This window comes from Punica granatum, chromosome 4 (genome assembly GCF_007655135.1).
Source record: "Punica granatum isolate Tunisia-2019 chromosome 4, ASM765513v2, whole genome shotgun sequence".
In the NCBI taxonomy this organism is placed as follows: Eukaryota; Viridiplantae; Streptophyta; class Magnoliopsida; order Myrtales; family Lythraceae; genus Punica; species Punica granatum.
In genome coordinates this window covers 33,553,744-33,573,811 of record NC_045130.1, presented here as the reverse complement: position 1 = coordinate 33,573,811, position 20,068 = coordinate 33,553,744, and the positions used below count along the sequence as shown (strand labels likewise).

Sequence of the window (20,068 nt, the reverse complement as noted above, 5' to 3'; positions counted from 1 at the left end):
TAAAATGGAATCCCGTGCATGGGACTAGAGAAAAGTATGGAAGAAGGGAAACTAAGCAGGTTGAAAATTCTGATGAATGGGATCGTTCAGGATCGATTCGGTTATGAGACGGGGGAGAGTGTCATTCCACTAAGCTTTATTTCGGACCTTTGAAGCCTCCAAGTTCATCCAAGCTCGAAACCCCTCGACGATAAAACCATCCGTGTGAGCAAAAGAACTCATGAATAATTTATTCCCCCATCTAAATGAATAATTTGAAACAACATAATAGCGCACTCCGTTCGAATCACACGAGTTGTTTACTGACGAGGTATTCATATATGCATCATCCCATACATCACGAAATCATATCCAACACCCAAAAGTTCCTATATTGAGAGGTAATTAACTAATTAATTAAAGAGTAACAATGTATAAGATAAACTGAGGACGTAGGTAATCATATCCACCTGAACAATAAAAATTAAAAAGGCATGGAAGTATGATTGGTCCGGCGGTGATTCCCCCGGGAATATAGGATTAAAAGTCACCCGCACGAACACAATCATAATTAAACATGGGAAATCCAATTGATGTAATAATTAAATTTCCTTCATTTTCTTCATTTTTTAAACTAATAATTTCAAGCTAATGCAAGATTATCATTAATCATCATCAGCTACATGCATGTCTTCTGGGGAAGACAGTAGCAGTAGAGAAGCTTCCGATAGATTGCGTGAGGAAAAAATGGCAGGAATCTCGGACTCACTGTGTCTATAAAGTACATCCATACATATATATTTATTCATGCTGGATATACTAATTTCTATTTGTCTTTTTTATTTTTATATTTTATATATTTTGGGCGTTTGCATTATTATATTAGTAATTACTCGGAATTATACTTATCGGCAGGTATGAGTTCCAAAATCTAGAGATAATGAGCTACTATAACGCTGTCGTAAGTTTTCTCCAATAATGAAACATACGTCAAAAAAGCTCAGCTCAAACTGAACATGATTAATGAAACTACGTATACGTACATTCCCGATACACTTCTATGAAAACAGTGTGTTTTTTCCCCTATATATAAGTAGATGAAAAAAATATGCGTTGAATATATATTGTTATGTCTCGTCCCCTCTCTAATCTCAAGATATAACCACAAAACCGACTTAGTTGTTTATCATCCCTACCCTAATGTTATGTTTCATCACAGTAAGTTATAATTTTTATGATGCACGCAAAAGTACAATGTTGGTCTTCGTAAACGGCACCGAGATGTTTGCAACGATGACCCAAGTTGTATGTGCCTCATATAAGTGGGTCATTAATTCATTAACACATGTCAATCTCTACGTCGGTGGATCGAACTTTTTATCCTCAGGTAGGGGTCGGTACCTGTCATTTCGAACCTAATAATTCCATAGCCTGGATGATGATATATATAGATGGCCTCATCACCTGTCTCTTGTAAGGATGTGGATTGCACTATAAGAGGGCTACCAATTAGCTTTTTATGTTACGAAAAAAGACATATAGCCCGACCGAAGTAATTAAAGATGAAGAATTCCCATGTCTAATCATTGGGACCTTTGATATATTTTCTTACGAAGGGTCCCATGGTAAGGGATTCCATTAACAATTTTATAGCTTCATGCTATTAAAAGCGAGCAAACGTGCATGTATTGTCGGGACATCTTGTGTCTAATAAGAACGGCGGGTCTAAATCCACCCTTCTTTCTGCTTAATTAAAAAAGGGGGGAAAATGCATGATTTTGTCGAATAATATAATTCCATTTGATTCAATCAAATGAACTTAAGCCATATAAAAAAATATATATGCATATTTAAATTTCAAACACATCTACCAATATAACTTAATTCAAGTGGTTCAACATTTATTTTCTTCTAACAAAGTCTCGGATTTAAATTTAATGATGGAAAAAATTAAAACTAAAAGAGCTTTACTCATTAGTGAGCCGACCCAAACTCGATTCTCAATTAGTCGAAATTATTGGGCTTTCGGATATCAGATTGTGCACACTGAAATTTCAAAAATAATACCCATCCCTTATCATAAAATAAACTCGATTCTCAATTAGTCGGGATTATTGGGCTTTCGGATATCAGATTGTGCACACTTAAATTTCAAAAATAATACCCATCCCTTATCATAAAATTTTGTATATTATTATAAATCTAAAATTTTTTCTTACTTCCATCAATAAATACGTAAATATTTGATTCAGGTGATTAGAAAGTTTATTTCTTTCTGGACAAATTGACATCAAAATTAAGTTATATGGGAGTCCACCGGCGAGGGATAGAGGAAGGAACATAAAGGCGGAAATCCCCCTTTCTTCCATACTTCATAGTTATATATCGCTATCTGGTCTTGTAGTTCTGTCTATGCTGTTGATGACACTTGGCTATTATCCACAATAGCTTTTTGAAGCGTTGTCCAAGATACATAAACAATTGTGTAAAACTCCCGCTGGACTTATATAGACTTGAGCTCATCTGTTACCCAAAATTTTAAGCTGATAAGTTACTGGACCCAAACATCATATAAGCTTGTGGTTTCTTTCTCAATTTTTTCATGTGAGATAACGTATATCAACAAATTGCTCCAATTTCATAGTAATTGGACTGCTTAGGGAGCTCTCTTATTTGACATAGGCGCTCCGAGGTAGGGATTCAAAAGCAAGACAACCTTGGTTGTCAACATGAGAGAACAAAAAGACCCTCTTCCTCTCTGTTTGGTACCATATTCTGATATTTTCTTTTCCTTCTATTTTCCTTTTTCTTTTGGTATGCCAATTAGATGATACCCGTGAGCGTTCATTTTGGATGCACGCTGGATTCGATGAGAGTCGATAATGCAACATCCATGCCCAACATAACCGAATTATGTTGGATCTAAGGTAAATGATTTAATACATCACTTAAGGACACAAAATGGCGTATTACAAATAGATCATCATGATCAGGCACTTAAAGCCCGTGAGAAATATAAGAGTCCACTAACACTTTGATCCTCTAATTTTTCAATTGTCAGCACTTGACTACATGAATTTTTAAAATCGAGAATTTGATCCCTGAATTTTCAAAAATCATAACAAAATGATCCTTTTAGGGACCAAACTGTTGGCCGAAAAAATGGCTAAAAGGACCATTTTGTTATGATTTTTGAAAATTCATGGATCAAATTTTTGATTTTGAAAATTCATATAGTGAAGTACTGACAATTGAAAAATTGGAGGATCAAAGTGTTAGTAAATTCAAAAAAATTGAAAGAAACGCTTGAAATTATGCTTGATGGAAGAAGATAACTTTTGGAATTCTTTTGCGGTTATAAAAAAGCACATGGACTTAGGAAGAAATAGATAGAAGAAAGAAAATAAGAACACATGGTAAGTCCCTAATCACTATCGGAATTTAAGAGTGAGAACCGGCTCAATGTAAACAATTATCGGCTCCTTCCAAAATAAATCCAAAGAAGGCTTTACACCCATTAGAAAATACATATCACATTCAATTTATATCATGAACTATAAGAAGACATGCCCTCTTCATCGATAACCAAAATTAGTAACCAAATAACCTAGCTAATATCATATAAATAGAAGACGTTGAGTTTCTTTACCTAGTGAGTCAGATTTGAGGTACATTCATGTCAAACGTACTTTACAAGATGATTGAGACAAATTTTAACAGGGATCACTTAGTATACTTACAATTACTCCACTCCATCACAGAATCGTATCATGATAAAATGAACATAACGAATAAACTACTCATGATCTTTGGTCAGTATAGATCAAATCGCATTTTGTCTTTCTTGTTTGTGTCTCTTCAAGTTCAAGAGGGTGCCAAGTAGAATGGCCTTAAGATCCAGAAGATATAGAAAATGACTGAACCAGGGGAAGACTTGAATCAGACGGCAAAGAAAGTGGATTGCAAAATGCATCCGAAATGGGATCTAATGAATTGAAGGACAAATTCCAATAATGAAGCTTCTCATTGGTAAAAAAATATAAAAAAATTGGAAAAAGTAAAAAATGAAAAATTTTAAGGAAGAGTAAGACACATCAAATCAACCCAAAGGGTAAGTGAAAGTGAAAGTGCTGTGTATTGGGTGAAAAAAACAAAAACCCACACTGAGGGAGCAGAAAAGCCTGTCAAACTACAGTGAAGATTCCCCTCTTCACAGTAATTAAATAAATATTCATGAAATTGAAGGTAAAATAATTACAGAAATTGTATAAAAAAAAAGTATAGGAGGCAGATTTCTATTTATGGCTATCCTCCAAAACCCTCGAAAACCTTTTAAAAGTTACATAAGTGGCAACCTACCAACTTCCCCCCATGCACTCCTTTTATTTTTATTAATTATTATTCTTTTTATTATTGGTTTTTTTCCTGTTGCAAATATAATTTTTCCTAATATTGTCGTCAAATTTTATGGGACACGGGACCGACATTGATTTTCTTATTGCTTTTTGGGGCGCATGTGTTGTAGTTTTTCCACGATTCCCACCAACCTTGTTTATCATCACAATGCTTGCCTTATGAATCGACACATAACGTCAATTGAATCCAGAACTCGGGGTGGATTAGAACATTTTTTAATTGTCTCATCACACTAAAGAGCTAATGAGGAAAAACGTTGTAAATTTCTCGCTTCGATAACCTATTTTGCATCTCTTCCACGTTCCACGTGAAGGACAATGCGATCTGCGCATGAATTTTCCGCCAACTTAACCTCTTCCATGTGTTTTAAATTTTTCTAATGCAAGAGAAAGGGGTGTAATGTTGAGGTTACATATGCTCTCCTGCTAACTTAGAAAATTTCAAAATTCAATGTTTCTTTTTTGTAACGAGAGTGTCCGAATTTCACCCGACTAATCACATGGTCAATGTGAATAGCTTGCAAGCCCACATGATAGATCTATCCGATTACAAACCATGCACGTGACCCAATATGGAATATTCTCTTGCATGGTTTTTTGGGTATTCGAATCTGAGATTTCTCCAAGGAAGTCATATCATTTAACTACCAAACCAACCCTATTGGGTTCCATATTCGAATTTTTGTTAGTAGAACTACTTGTGTCTATTTATTTAAATTTATTTTTATTTCCATGTATTAAATTTATAAGTCCATTTTGTAATAAAAAAGTACTAATTAAAAGGAAAAAAAGGAATCACATGCACAAAATTAAGTAATTAGAATATTATATATATTGTACAAAAAGTAGGGGAGATAATTTACTAAACTAAAGAAATTTATGATGCGTGGTGTCATCAAGGTTGAGCTTCGAGAGCCAAGTGGATTAATGTTCATGACGAGATCTCGGAGCAAAATATTCCGAATAATAAGTATACATATACGAGTGCCCTAGCTAAAAGCGCTTCTTGACATCATATCACATCCAGTACATGTAAAAATTAAACAAAAATAGTTCACCGAAATAAAATTTAATAAAAATTCATTTTTTCTATCTGTGGAACAATTATATTTATAAACAGATATTTGTTATATATATATATATATATGTATGTATCAGTTTTTTTGGATATATATCAATATTCATTATGCAGGTGGTTTCTCAAATTAATGGATAGCCAGTCGGTCATTGCTTTTCCTTTCAGCTGAGAAACTGCCGGTCAAGGTTAGACATTGCCAAATCATTTTATTGCTTTAAATTGATAAAATAATTCAAAACTTTGATTCTTGCTAATCAATATGTCCGTTCAGAAGGCATAGCGAAATTATTGATTATATTACCACAAATGACCGGAAGGTTACGTTTGATATGCCGGAATGAAATGTAAATGAATGACGAGTTCTATAATGCAAAATATAATTTTATTGAGAGAAATATAATTTTTCTTTTTGTAGTTGAACTTGAAAACGTATATAAATGTTATTAGAAAAAATGAACTTGCTTTTCAATATTTCAATTTATACCTTTATTTCGATATATGAAACTCAAAGAAAATATATCATATTTGAATAAAAGCCGTTTAAAATGATGGAATGATTACTTAAGTTTTTTAAAGGAAACATCATTCCATCGAGTTGGAGAAAGCTTATCATTCTAACGGAATACTATTATCAACTCATAAAATAGACATTAAAGAAAGAAATGGAGAAAATAATGAATTATCCATTCCTTTCGATTTCGATGTACAAACGTAACTTTCATATAATTACTTAAGGCACGCTGAATTTTCGATAAAAATGCCCACTCCTTATCACTATAGTAATGATAATGTATTTTACAGGCATTAAAGTTGCCTCAAATACTAGTCATGAAACAATAATATGTACATTCTGAGCTCTTTCAGATGGGGGGACGAACGGACATGTGCATGCGTATAAATTGTCATTTAGAATTCATTAAGTCCAACCATGTTTAATGACAGATACAGGGTGCAAAAGAGAACCATCGCCTCTTACCACGGGACTTTTTGCATGATGATTCTATCTGTCCCGAACCAGCTGATGTTGCACCTGTATATCGATCTTATTAATAATGAATTAAGATATGAATATATGAGATTTGGCCAAATTAATTGATCGAATGCATGAACATACAATGATTATGAGAGGGGAACCAGATTGGACTTTGGAGCAGAGGGGAGTGTTTTTCCAAACGTGTGGGGGCAAATGCACTCGGTCCCTTCTCTCTTTTAGCAAGCAAGAACAGGATATGTCCACCATTTCTGGCCTTTTTAGGTTGTTTTTCTGCACCATATGTTCCCATTAATGAACATAAAGTTAAACAATCTCCTATTCTTCCCCCCATCCTTTCAACAATTTTCATTTTTGTTTTCTCCAATAAAAAAAAAAAGAAAACAAAAGAAAGAGAGATAAAAAGTACATGACATGTTGTGGATCATGTAGGTGGTGTTCCTGTTTGATGAGGAACATAGACAGCGACCGCACGGAGAGACAACAGAACACCCCCGTACGAGGTGTGACGACTTCTTCTTTTTCTTCTTCTTCTTCTTCTTTTTTTCCCCTCCTTTCCGCTTGATAATGGGTATTTGTCAAAAAATGTAGGTTTTGGATCAAGGAATTGGGGGTAACTAAGGGGGCAAATAGGAATATAAAATTTCGAGTTAGGCGATGAACATGCATAATTTCATTGTAAATAAAAAATCATTACTTAAATTCTCGTTTAACATGAAGGTCTTAGGGAGATGACACTCTCTCAGTCCCCTCGGTCCATTTCTATTTCAGAGACTAATCACATGGTTACATAATTTATCGAAGATCAGAAATCAATCCCTGAATCCTCATAGAACATCAAGATCTTGGAGATGACTCTCTCTCAACCATCTCGATCTATTCCTATTTCAGAGACTGCATGCACGAATCAGTCGACTGATTATTTTGTACGGAATATTATTTTCTTTGTATAAAACGTTATTATGCTTCGACTATAAAAACTTTTAGTAAAACCGAATATCCGGTCAATGAACTTAAGAATTTCCCCCCATGACTAATGCTTAGAAACTAAGGCAGAAAGTTAGTCGGGCGGGCGAGGCGACAGTAAACCGCGTCTGAGACGCAAAGTCGATTCTTGTGTTCTGCACCTTTTTCGTGCTCGTGTGTATACTTTTTCTTAATTTATAATATAATATAAAATAAATTATTATCTGTGCAGAAACCCACATATGCTCATTTGTTTATTGTGCGGTATCATTTTATTTATTTATCAATTTATTTTCATTCGTAAAACATGAAATTATTTAACTTCCTTCCAGAGGGATTTGAGTTCCCCGCCTAGATCGATCTTCAAAATGCAACTTTGCAAGAAAAATGAGTGACCAAAACTCCCACCCATCACATGTGCTGACGTTCACGTCAAAAGATATAAACCGATATATTAGAAAGGATTTCTTCGAGTCTTTGTTAGGAGTTCGCTGAGCTTCCAAGCAAGATTCGATGTCATGGAAAGCCCATTACAATAGAAGGACACACAAACTCCCTTTATTTTCCTTCTTTTTTATTAAAAGAGAGGTTCATAATTAAACATATATATTACAAAGAAATCGACCTCCTGAGAAAGAGATAAGAAATAATTCTACTACGAGAATTCAATATGAAATCTTTTGATTATCGTGCAAGAGCTATAATCCCCTTTCTCGTGTGAAATGTGTTCAATGTTTAAGCCAACCTTAGCCACCGCCGGCTTCCTCTCGGGTATAAATTAATATTTTAGAAATTAAAATACATATATGTTTATATATATTTACATATGTATGTATGTATATAGTTTTCAAGGAGGGGGGAGAGAGAGGGAGAGACACTTCCAGTTGCAGTTGTCTCCCACCGTAAGCCCGTTGTTTGCTTAACGTCAGAGTGATTCCATTATATTATTCCTCTTCCGGCCGACTCTGTTCTCTTGACCATACATTTGGATCCTTCTCCCCTCCCCGACAGACTGATGATCTTAATTAACTAATTCATTCATTCATTTCTTAATTTCTTTCTCATTTAAATGAATATTTTTTTTCGGTTAGTCTGTCGTATATAGATGCAAAATATTCTCACTATAATCGAACGTGAATTGATTTATGTGTTTCGTATCTATTCATTTTGAGTAAATTTTTTTTATTTAAGCCGATATGAACAGAGAAAATTTAAGAAAAATTTGCCTTTTAGTATATTAATCCAACTCAAACCGTGGATTAGCAAGGATTTTGTTGAGTTTTTAAATATCGGGTAATGCAACACAGGTGAAATACAGCCTCACTTTAGAGATGTTCTTACATGTATAGTTCGATCTCAATATTTCATGTAAGTGAAAATAAGTGAATGATCCGTGTTGAAACAAGAATGAATTAAGATTTATTTGCTTTTTTCGAGATGACAACTGACAAGAGGGCATACGACAGGAGAATGAAGGGCACAAAAATTCTCATATCAAATTTAAAATTCGTTGATTTTAAATTATAAGTGAGTGTTGGTATTTAAAATTTTGATTTCTTTTCTTTAACTTACACCATCTCTTATTTAAAAGTTCAATAAACATTAGTTGATTCAAATTTAAATTGAAACGACTTATCAAAGGATAAAACTCTTTCGGTAGTAAAATTTCGCAGTAAACGGCGAATTGAAACCGGCGCATAGTGTTAAGAAAAAGAAAAAAGAAATTGGGGGATGGAGAGACTCGGGTTTCAATGCTTACCTTCACATGCACTAGCCACTTCAATGCCTTACTCAACCCGGCCCCACCTTTGGCAAAAGCAAAGGACCCCCCCTGGGCCCACCTGATTCCACCGTGTCCTGGAAATTCTGGACGTTTTTACGATCCTGACCCCAGCTTTCATGTTTTTTCCCATGCAACCTAATAACCGTTGTTCATTCATAGAAACAATTTGGGACCAAGTGATTTTTCCTTTTGGATGCTGCTCAAACACTGCTCTAATCGTTGGTTAATCAGTTTATCTGAATCCATCGACTGTTCCTAATATCAAAATCACAGATCTGTTCTCATACGCCAAGTGAAAAGGAATACGGCGTATACTAACATGGGGTAACTAGTCATCTACATATAAATATATAAATCTATATATTCATATATCACAGAATTCATAATCTAACAAGACTAGCCCGAGTGGTGGTTTTATCAATTACTTGATAGAACTTAAAATCAAATTCAAGAATCGAAGAGAAAAGACGCGTAATACAACGGTACACGTTCTCGCTTCGAAATTAAGAAATTTTATATTCGATTCTCGTTAATGAATTGCTTTTGTTCATTTATTCATCTTTCATTTTCCTTATATTATTAGTTTTATGAGTCTCTTTATAATCGAAAGAATTCAAGACTAAAGATCTCCAAAGTTTTAACTACCATTTCAAACGTCTAATTATATATGGGGAATTACGTATAAGTATGAAAGAGATTCATTGTATAAAAGGCAATTAAATCTTGCTAAATTTAGCTAGTAGCCAACAAAAGGTTGAGGATCAATTAATGAGGCATTGAGGGAGGAGAACTTATTAATAATCAAATAAAACAAGAATTTAAGTTATATATATATATATATATATTTGAATTTTCATTGAACTTATACGGGTTTAGATCTATTCTTACTTAAAAGTTTAAGCTGATAAGTGGCAGTATCCAAATATCATATAATCAATAGATATTCGTTCATATTTTCCATGTGAGATTAATATCCTCAACAATAATGTATTTCGACAATCTCTTTTGGATTATTGGAAATATCCATGAACCGATCTAGTAAGAAATACGTGAATGAAACTAATAAAGAGATATATTAGAGTTTTGCTAACAAAATAAAATCTATTTTTATTTTTATTTTTAGATGAAGGGCGAGTATCACTGTATTAAATTAAATTTCAGCTAGCTCCTTAGGTAAACAAAATTTATATAAAAATAAATTAATTAAAGAGAGAGAAAAGGAGGTGGAGGGTCTTTTAAAAATAAAAATAAAATAAAAAAGGCAGATGCATGTTGGGCTTCATCCTTGGAGGAAACATGTTGACGCTGAAATTTTGCTTTTGCTACCATTATTTGTTGAATTAGGCAAAGGGCTGTTTATGATTATGTCGACTCTCAACACTCTGATTTGACATCAACTGGGAATGTTTTAGTGGAAAGCTTTGACTTCTATGTCGATCGTCTGCCCAAAACCTATATATAGTGTGTGTGTATATACAAATACATACAACTAAAATAGCTAGCTCCAACTAGGGCTAATTTGGCATATAGCAGTCACATTCTTTATATATATATTATATAATTAGAATAGCTAAAGCTAATTTATATATTACAGATGGTTCTTAAAATGAAGGTATCCAACTTCCTCATCATGAAAAAATATATATATTTGACGTAAATTTTGATGGCAGATTAAGTTGGTTAATTTGTATTAGATATAAGATATCAAATCAATTATATAATTCATTCTTGGCAATATATATAGTTGATTCCGATACAAGATAGATATTGTATTTTCTTTCGGTCGTAAAAAATGTTCATATGAATTTAGTACAAGGAAATCAGAGAATCTCATAAAAGGGACTGGAATAATCCACCGCAAGAATCGAATTTAGAATCTATAAAATATTTGATAAGAGCATGTATCATTGTACTATACTCCTTTTCTCAAATATTGATTATTTAAGTAGCAAGAAATGCAATTGAATTCTAATTCCATGACAAACTAAATAAAATGGGAATGCCACCATATTCTATATCAATTCCTTACCATATTTCAAATTCAATTCGAGACTACTAAAGCAAAACCAATTCTTAATCCCTAGTGGATGTTCTGGAGTACTTGCTAGATGGCCATAATCTAATAATCTTTGATCATGGATGCAGCAGTACATTAACACAATTTATAGTTGTATATAGCATCAAGGGATCAAATTCCCAACCAAAAAGGCCCCTTAAAATTAGTGAGTAAAGTGAAATGTAAGTCAACCATCACTAAGGTGTGTTTTGCAAAACTAACTCCATGGGATCACACCATAATAAGTAGAAATTAATAGACCCCGCTAGGTGATATTTACCAAATAGATACTTTCTTAGTAACCTAAGGTTCTGTGATATAATGTCATTGATACGTAGTAAACTTCTGACTAATACTCTCAAGTTCTTGTGTTTTCAGAGAATTTAAAAGGACGGTTGCGTCTATTTCGCCGATCATTAAATAATATTATTAGTAGTGTATTAATCAATTATTATCATTAAATTGATTTCCATGGAATAAACTTGGCTTTGGCTTCTTCCACGCCATTAATTAACGGTTCAATGAACTAAACATAGACAACAAGGAGGGCAAAGCGGGAAATTCAAGCACTAACATTCCCCTTTCCCCTCAATATATATATATATATATATAGCATCAAAGCCCTAAGTCACCCATCATATGTAAGTTCCAATACAACCCATCTTCCCCTCTTCACATATATATATTATTCTTCACTTGCCTAGGTTTTAGCTCTTCCAAAGATTATATAATTTCTTATTGTTTCCCCCTTCCCTAAATTTCTGATAAGCTTAGGAATTGATCTCATGGAAGATCACCGCCAAGATCCGAACAGCCCCGGTGGCAACAGCCAGGAGAGGAGCAGCGAGCCGGTGCGGTCGAGATGGACCCCGAAGCCAGAGCAAATCCTCATCCTCGAGTCCATCTTCAACAGTGGGATGGTGAACCCCCCGAAGGATGAGACCGTGAGGATCCGTAAGCTCCTCGAGAAATTCGGAGCGGTCGGGGATGCCAACGTCTTCTACTGGTTCCAGAACAGGCGGTCGAGGTCGCGCAGGAGGCAGCGGCAAATGCAGGCGGCCAGTGCCCTGGCCGCTGGCGGAGACCCGGGAAACAATAACGATGCCCACCATCAAAACCATCACCCTCAGTTGCTAGGAGGTGCAATTCACAGTAGTGAGGGCAGTTCTGGCACGCCTTGTGGTATGGGCTATGCACCACTTACTAACAACAACAATTACCCTCATTGTCTGCCGACAAGTTACCATATCGGGTCATCTTCATCGACTAATAACCTCTTTGGAGCCAGTCTCGGCCAACCAGACGGGACCGAGAGCTTCTTCTCGATCCCCGGTCAAGTGGTGGGTTTCCCCGAAACAGACCAGAGCTCCATGTTTTGCCCGTCCGAGACTTCGAGTTTGCCCTACCAGTCGGGTAACTGATGCATGTCTACCTCTTAAACTTCCCTCTATCATTTGCAATCGGGTTCTATTTTTTTCTTGTTAATTTCAACTTTTTTTAGGGGGAAAAAAATCTGCCAAGCTTTTATACTGGCTGACTGATTTTCTTCATTATTTTTCTGACCTTTCGGCTCCATGTTTTTCACAGAATCGATTGAATCAGCCAACTTTGTGCTCATTTTTTTTTTATTTGCCCCATATTTTAAAATATAAATACCAATTTTTATACAAATTCTCAGTCAAACTCTACCTAACAACAAAGGATTGGGATAGATCGATCAGGATGAGGTTGTCGGGACAAGAGGGTTGCCAAACCTTTTTGCGATCAGTCAGGACAGACGGTGTCTTGTACTTGTGAGATCAGACAGTCCTTCGACAATTTTTTGACACAAAAGTCGTACTTTGACAATTTTTCGATTCCCTTTTTATCTGCCTCTTTTCTGAGAAACTTTATTGGATTTCATATAGAAGAAACCCTAATAAAGCTTTTTGAGCTCAGCTAGAAAATTATATAGCCAATTCCCCTTTTACTTCCCCATAATCCCTGCAGAAAACAAGATTTTCCAATAAATCGTTCTTTAATGAATTAAATTACTTTATTTCAAGGGGAAAAAATAATTCTATCCCTATCCAGAAATTAATGGTCCATTTTCTCATGGGTCTAAGAACTTTAGTAGTAATGGAATTCAACTTTCTTTGGTTAATTTCATGTCCATGAATCTATATGTCACTAAATTAACTATGAAACTGGTAAAATTAATCGATTGCTTTGGTTCTCTGGGTATATATGTGTGTGTATGTATGTATGTATAGGATACATCACAGTGTTCATCAATGGGATCCCAACAGAAGTGCCAAGAGGCCCATTTGACATGAAAGCAGTGTTTGGTCAAAGTGCAGTTTTGGTCCACTCCTCTGGTGTACCTTTGCCCATGAATGAGTTTGGTTTCTTAATGCAGAGCTTGGAGCATGGTGAAAGCTATTTCCTGGTAAATATTGTTCCTTTCCCCCCTCCTTAAATATAGAATTATGTTGTTTGCATTTTGCAATAATGTATAATTATTAATATATCTAGAGTGCTCTAGTATATAATAATCTCCATGATCTAGCTAAAACCCTTTATCCTATTAGACAAATTAAATATTTTACCAAATGGAGAAGGTGACTGTATATTCTTCCACATATAGGTTTTCATAGTTCGTTAATTAACAATAAGTTTTCCTTTATTCAGTAAATTGCGTTAACACTCCTTCATCAATATCCCTACACCACCACCACCACCACTATCCTATATATTAAATTATTTGTAAGAGTCCTACAAAAATAAGTTTTACCTGCTATGTGTTATGCTTCTTTTGACAATTTGCTTCCTCTATAATTTTGTTCCCACTCAATATCTCCATTTCCATTTTTTTTAACTTTGAGTGACCCCAAATAGCAACATCAGGGTTTTTGCCACATTCATATATTAACTATTCAAGAATTCAGAACATTATTTTCCTCGGAACTTCACTGAACATAGTTTCTTAACAAAATTGAAATTGTTTTTCTTTTCTGGGACTCGCTAATAAGAACTGAATTCAAAATCTTAAGCTCCGTTTCTCGGTGAAGTGTTCTCTTTGATTCCACAAACATATTTTAATTGAGGGGTTTCTTGATTTCCTTTGGTGGTGCTTATAAATGAACCGAGAGGAGTGGTATGTTTATGACAAAAAAAAGAAAAATATTAATATAAATGATTCCCCCTGACAGTATGTTATAGAGATCAGTACTCAATTGTCTCTCTTTTTCTGAAATCTAAATCATGCAAGCTGAGATGAAGAATCTTCAGTCTCCATCATATCGATAGTTCTTGGAATCTACAAAGAGAGGAAAGATGATTTAAGGGAGGCACTAAAAGAGCTTTACGCTTACCTTTTTTCTTTTTTCTTTTTTCTTTTTTCCTCCTTTCTCTTTTCAGGTTTCAAGACCAACATGACGAGGTTTCTTTGCCTGCACCAACGATGCTTCGTACTAGGAACAGCTAATATAGTTGCAGGATTTCGAGTCATACATAACATGAAAGCTCATTAGTCGATATTCTAGCAATGGATTATACAGAGATATATTTGGCAATCGTCTCTCCACAGATACATACAATGTATCCACCCGTGGGAATTGATCAGGAGGACAAGAGAAGCCATACATCGATCGTTTGGTGTCATCTAATTTATGTGTATCTGTTTTTTTTTTTCCTTCAGTTATCCTAGGATTAGATTTGGGAAGTTCTTCTATGCACTTGTGAAATATTTGGTGATGGAAGTGATTAGTTCATATGATGATATAGAATTATATTGGAATTGAATAAAAATGTTTGGGGTGGCATTTGTCTTTCATATATGTGACATATACATACATACATGCACACATATATATATATATTCTTTTTTTCAGATTTTTCAGTGTGGTATTTTTAACGGATCTATGCTTGGGACTAGTACATATTTTACTGCGGTGGTACATTAAAACAAAATGAAGAAGATATAACAGACATGGTTAAGGGACTCTCTCACTTTTTCATGGGGAAAATTCATGTCGGTTTCTAATTATTTCCCTTTGTAAGAAATGAAAACTACAATTTCTCGAAGTATGGGGATGTAATGCAATGGAGGTATTACCCCACCCTTTGTACTTGGTCCTGTAACTTGATTCCCATCATCGAGAGAATTCCTCTAATATAATTAATATGAGTTAGTTCAAATAGTTTAGTGTCTAGATTTTGGATTTAAGTTTCCTGTGAATAGAGAAAATTCACTATTATATATCTTTCGTTTACATATACAGTAGCTCAAGTTTTCTCCGTCATGTCGATTCAAGTCTTCGTAAATAACTATAAATTTTTAGTAAACTAATTTGGGTTATACCTATTTTCATTTAGAAATTCAAGCGGTTAGATAGTAGAATTCAAGTCTCATGTAAACCGATTAGCTTTCTTTCTCTAATCAATGGGGGATTTTAATTCAATTTACTTCCCAACAAAACTGAAGCATCTTCCTTACTTTTTGGATACTCTTGCAAAAAGTTGCTTGTAAATCAGTGACAATCTAAGTAATCTCTAACAATTTCTGGTACATTTAACTTTAACAATCAAAGCCAACTAAATTTTCACATAGTATCACTCTGATGTGCTCCTTACTGTCTCTAAGTCAAGATTCTAGTTCGTCTTATGAACGAGCTACGAGACCAGCGAACGATAGCAAGAAAACCTTATTTTTGTGGATTTCATGCCCATGTAGTATTAATTGCTGATATCTCTTGTTTGTCTGATTCTTAGTTAAAGGATTATTATAAGAGGAAACAATACAATTGAACCGATCAATATAAAAGTTTGAGTTTATTAAATAAATCAAGTGTATGTATATATATATATATCACAAATTAACTACTTCCCAATGTTTTTTTTTTTTAGTGAACGAAATTCATGCGTCTACTCTAGAGAAAATGGATGTGATGAACATAAATTAAAGGGTACAGAAAATTCTGCTTGAAAATCAAATTCGGATCTCTTAATCCAGACGGAAGGCAGATCCAACAAATAATGGCAATGCAGTGGATTCAGCCATTTTCCTAGACCTGTCATATACAATGTCACATTATCATTCTTCTTCTTTTCTTTTTCGTTGGTGACACAGAAGCCTAAAAGTCGAGAAGTCTTATATGTAACGAGATATATCACATGGCAATATCACAAGCCGATAAGGGTTCTTCACTTTCTATTGATTTTTAAAAATATCACAGAAAATCTATTATTAATAAATATATAATTTTTTGTGTCCGGTGACACAATGTCACGGAATATAAATGTTACACACAATACCTTCTCAAGTCACCTTATAAATTTTCTCGTGTCAAAAAGAAATGTTCAATGAGAAAGAAGATGCAGATAATGACATACGCCCTTGCCAATGAATTATATCTTTTAGGTTTGATTTTCATAGTGAAATTACACAATCCCTTATTAGGTTTTTTATCTTCATATAGTAGGCATATAAGTCTCTCATTTAATCGAAAAATATGAAAAAAAAAGTTCCGTTGAAAAAGAAAAAAATAAAAAAGGAATAATCAGGTGACGTGAATCTAGCACAGATTCATCTTTTCACATTTCAATGATCTTTTTTTATTTGACTTGTTAAAATTGAAAACGGTTTAAATGAACGGGAGGACACGACGGGGATAATGATGATGATTGGTACGGGAAAAAATTGGATAAGAAATTACTTCATTTTAAAGCTGCAATATTCACATTATGTACCTGGAAGATAGGATTAGTTTATTCCATGCTATGTGAGAAGAAAATATATTTTTTCGGTTATAAAAAATGTTTATGAACCTAATATCAAGAAATAGGAAAGAAAGTAAAATGAAAGAGTATAGATAATTTCTTTAATGAGAATCGAACATAAAATTTAATTATAAATTATCAAAAAAATGTGTGATTGCATCACTCCCTCTCTCATAACAAACCAATTTTAAGTCCTCTTTTGCAATATATGCGTGGATCAATTGCTTGGGCGTCGTCTTCTTCCTTCTATCTGTTTTAAACTTCATTAATTAATTTGTACAAAATATAAGGGCTACATGCAAGAATTTGAGCGTTTAATAAAATTAGTCGATACCTGCAAATTATTCACTATATCTTTTATAAAAAAAATGTATGCATCTAAAATTAAAATAATTAGTAATATAGTCTACGATCAAATATAAATAACTATGACAGTCAAATCATAAAATAAGTAATATCAAATAATTATATGATACCGTGTTTGTAATCAAAATAATAAGATTGTTATTAAATGAGAGTGTAGCGTAGTGGAGCATAGCCTAATAATTAAGAGATTCCAGATTTGATATTTGGTGAGATTGTCCGTGATTCTATATTGGTTATTAGGATTTTTATTTCATATTATTCCAGATCTATGAGCTTTTTTTATAATCGAAAAAAATAGCTCTAGAATAATTAATAGATAAGATTGCTTTTTAATATGGTATGTGTCCGTACATATATAAGAGAGAATGAGAGAGAAGGGAGGGCAAGAAGAACGAAAAATTGGAACAAAAAGATGAGTACATGAAGAAAGTGATTTTTTATTAAGAAAGTGTTTTTTAAGGAAGCTCTATTTATAGAATTTTCTTACATTGAGATTTTAATTGTGTAAAAAAAAATTTGGTGAACTAATTATGTAAACGAATTTCTTTATATATGGTTTGAACGTATTGACAAAACTTTTTAATATCCAAAACCGGACAGGATTAGTTTCTGCCATTAAATTGAGAATGTCCATGTTTCATCGAAAGTTTACAATATCCAAAAAAAGATATATATTTTAGTACATATAATATGGTATGTTTTTTATTTAGTTGTGAATCTTTGGTGAATTTCTTCTTGCAAGATCACTTCTATTAAAGAGATATGAATGATTTATTAAGAAAAAACATATAATATGAAAAAAATGATGATAGTGCAATTATAGTACTTATAAGAGTAAAATGCAGTTTGTCCCCCAAACAAAGAGGTGAGAAATTTGGGTCTACGGTTGAAATTTAATTAGTGATTGAAATTTGATATTTCTTGTTAATTCGTAAATAAAAATGGTTTGAGAAACCTATTAAATATCCTCCCTTTCTCCGCACGAAACCACAGGGGTTGTGTATGTGTTGATAGTAGATCAAATCTGGATCCTAGGATGTCTTTGATTCATTTAATTAATGTCTGTGTTCTCTTTGGTGATGGTTTTATTGCAGGCAAGGCAGTCATAAGAGGAGGAGGAGCAGTCAAGCAACAGCAGAAGAACGGAGGGGCCGACCCTCTTTATGTCTCCCTCCTCTCTCTCTCTCTCTCTCTCCCCCCCCCCCCGGAACCTGTTCTGGATTTTTTTTTCTTAATTTCAATTTTTGAAATTATTTTCTAAAATCTGAAAGTAATAAATTATGTTTTGGCCAGAATAGTTGCCGGGAAAGTATCCAATGTGGCACTTTGATTCATTTTTAAAATGTCAGATGGTATAGTGTAATTTTTTAAAGGTTAGGGAGCAATCTACCAACAGACTCAAAGGTCGGGAGTCAAACTATATTTTACTCTATTTAAAACCAAGATATACAAAGAAAAATAATGTAATGCAGTAGCAGAAGTTCTCGCTTATCAAGTAAGAAATTGCAAATTCGATTCTTATGGTGGAATTATATATACCCTTTATTAGCTTTAGAAATTATATTTCACCGTATTAAATTTATGAGTCTCTACTAGTAAATATGGCAAAACTTATTTTTCCTAAAAATAAGAAATCTTACTTATATTTATATATATAAAAAAAGAATCTGTAACCGAAAAAAAAAAGAATCTAAAAAATTAATCAACAGAGAACTGCGGGTTCTTGAATTTGGTTCACATGGCTACTGATCCATATTTTTAGCTTCAGTTTTTATATATTTATATAGATATAGATATGGATGAGATAAAACTACTTTCCTTAGCATCATTATGACTCTTTTGCTCTCTACATGAGCCTAAATACAATGGTCCTAATCATCTCGGATGTTACATAGTTTTTGTTAGATACAATGTCCCTAACTTAGGGAAAAAAGCAACCCTTATAACTAATCAGGCTCCCTTGTTTTATTTACCAGAGAAAAAAAAATGTTTCATGTTTCAAAAAGTAATATAAAGCAACCACAATGTCGTGCTTTCTTAATTACTAGCGGATTACAAAATCCAAATAATTAGGTTGAACTAAATCAATAGATAAAAGATAAATCACAAGGTATTGTACAGTCGCGCATCAGGAGATGATTTTATTTGGGACGCAGTTCTTTGAGATACATTGGAAGTATCACATAGTTTGAATTAGTTCGTCATTCGAACAAGTATTAGTCTAATTAGTGGGCTAATAATACCTCGTGATTTCGCCGAAAATAGATAAAGGTAGACAACTTGTTCCGGTCTTACATATTCGCATTAAACATGCAATTATTTGCTATATAAGAGAAGACACCCGGGTGAGAAAATGAATTTAGCGCATTGATATTTGATCTCGGTTCTTATCAGTATGATTTCACATGATGTCTTTTCTTTTAAAATTTTCTCTTCTTACTAAGTTCATGGACCTTTGTTTAAGACCATAAAGCAATATTATTTTAACAAAGCAACCTAGAGAGAATCTATCTGCAAAGTTCATTTAGGTTGTTTCATTCTCAGCATCCACGTTGCATTGTTGCAATCATAATACGGCCATCGCCGCTTCTCCAATCATTTCATAGCTGAACAATTCTTATTTCATCAGCAGATGCCGAAGAAAAGTGAAACTTATTGGTTTCTCCAAATTTTG

At 33.7% G+C, this 20,068-nt stretch overlaps 1 protein-coding gene across 1 annotated transcript; it reads left to right on the top strand.

Annotated features, from left to right (window-relative positions):
- Nucleotides 1-11,918: 11,918 nt before the first annotated feature.
- Nucleotides 11,919-15,082, top strand: LOC116202885 (WUSCHEL-related homeobox 11-like). Its single transcript, XM_031534520.1, has 3 exons — nt 11,919-12,681; nt 13,521-13,696; nt 14,668-15,082. The coding sequence occupies exons 1-3, from the start codon at nt 12,054-12,056 to the stop codon at nt 14,683-14,685; spliced, it is 822 nt and encodes a 273-aa protein (XP_031390380.1). The 5' UTR covers nt 11,919-12,053; the 3' UTR covers nt 14,686-15,082.
- The last annotated feature ends 4,986 nt before the right edge of the window (nt 15,083-20,068 follow it).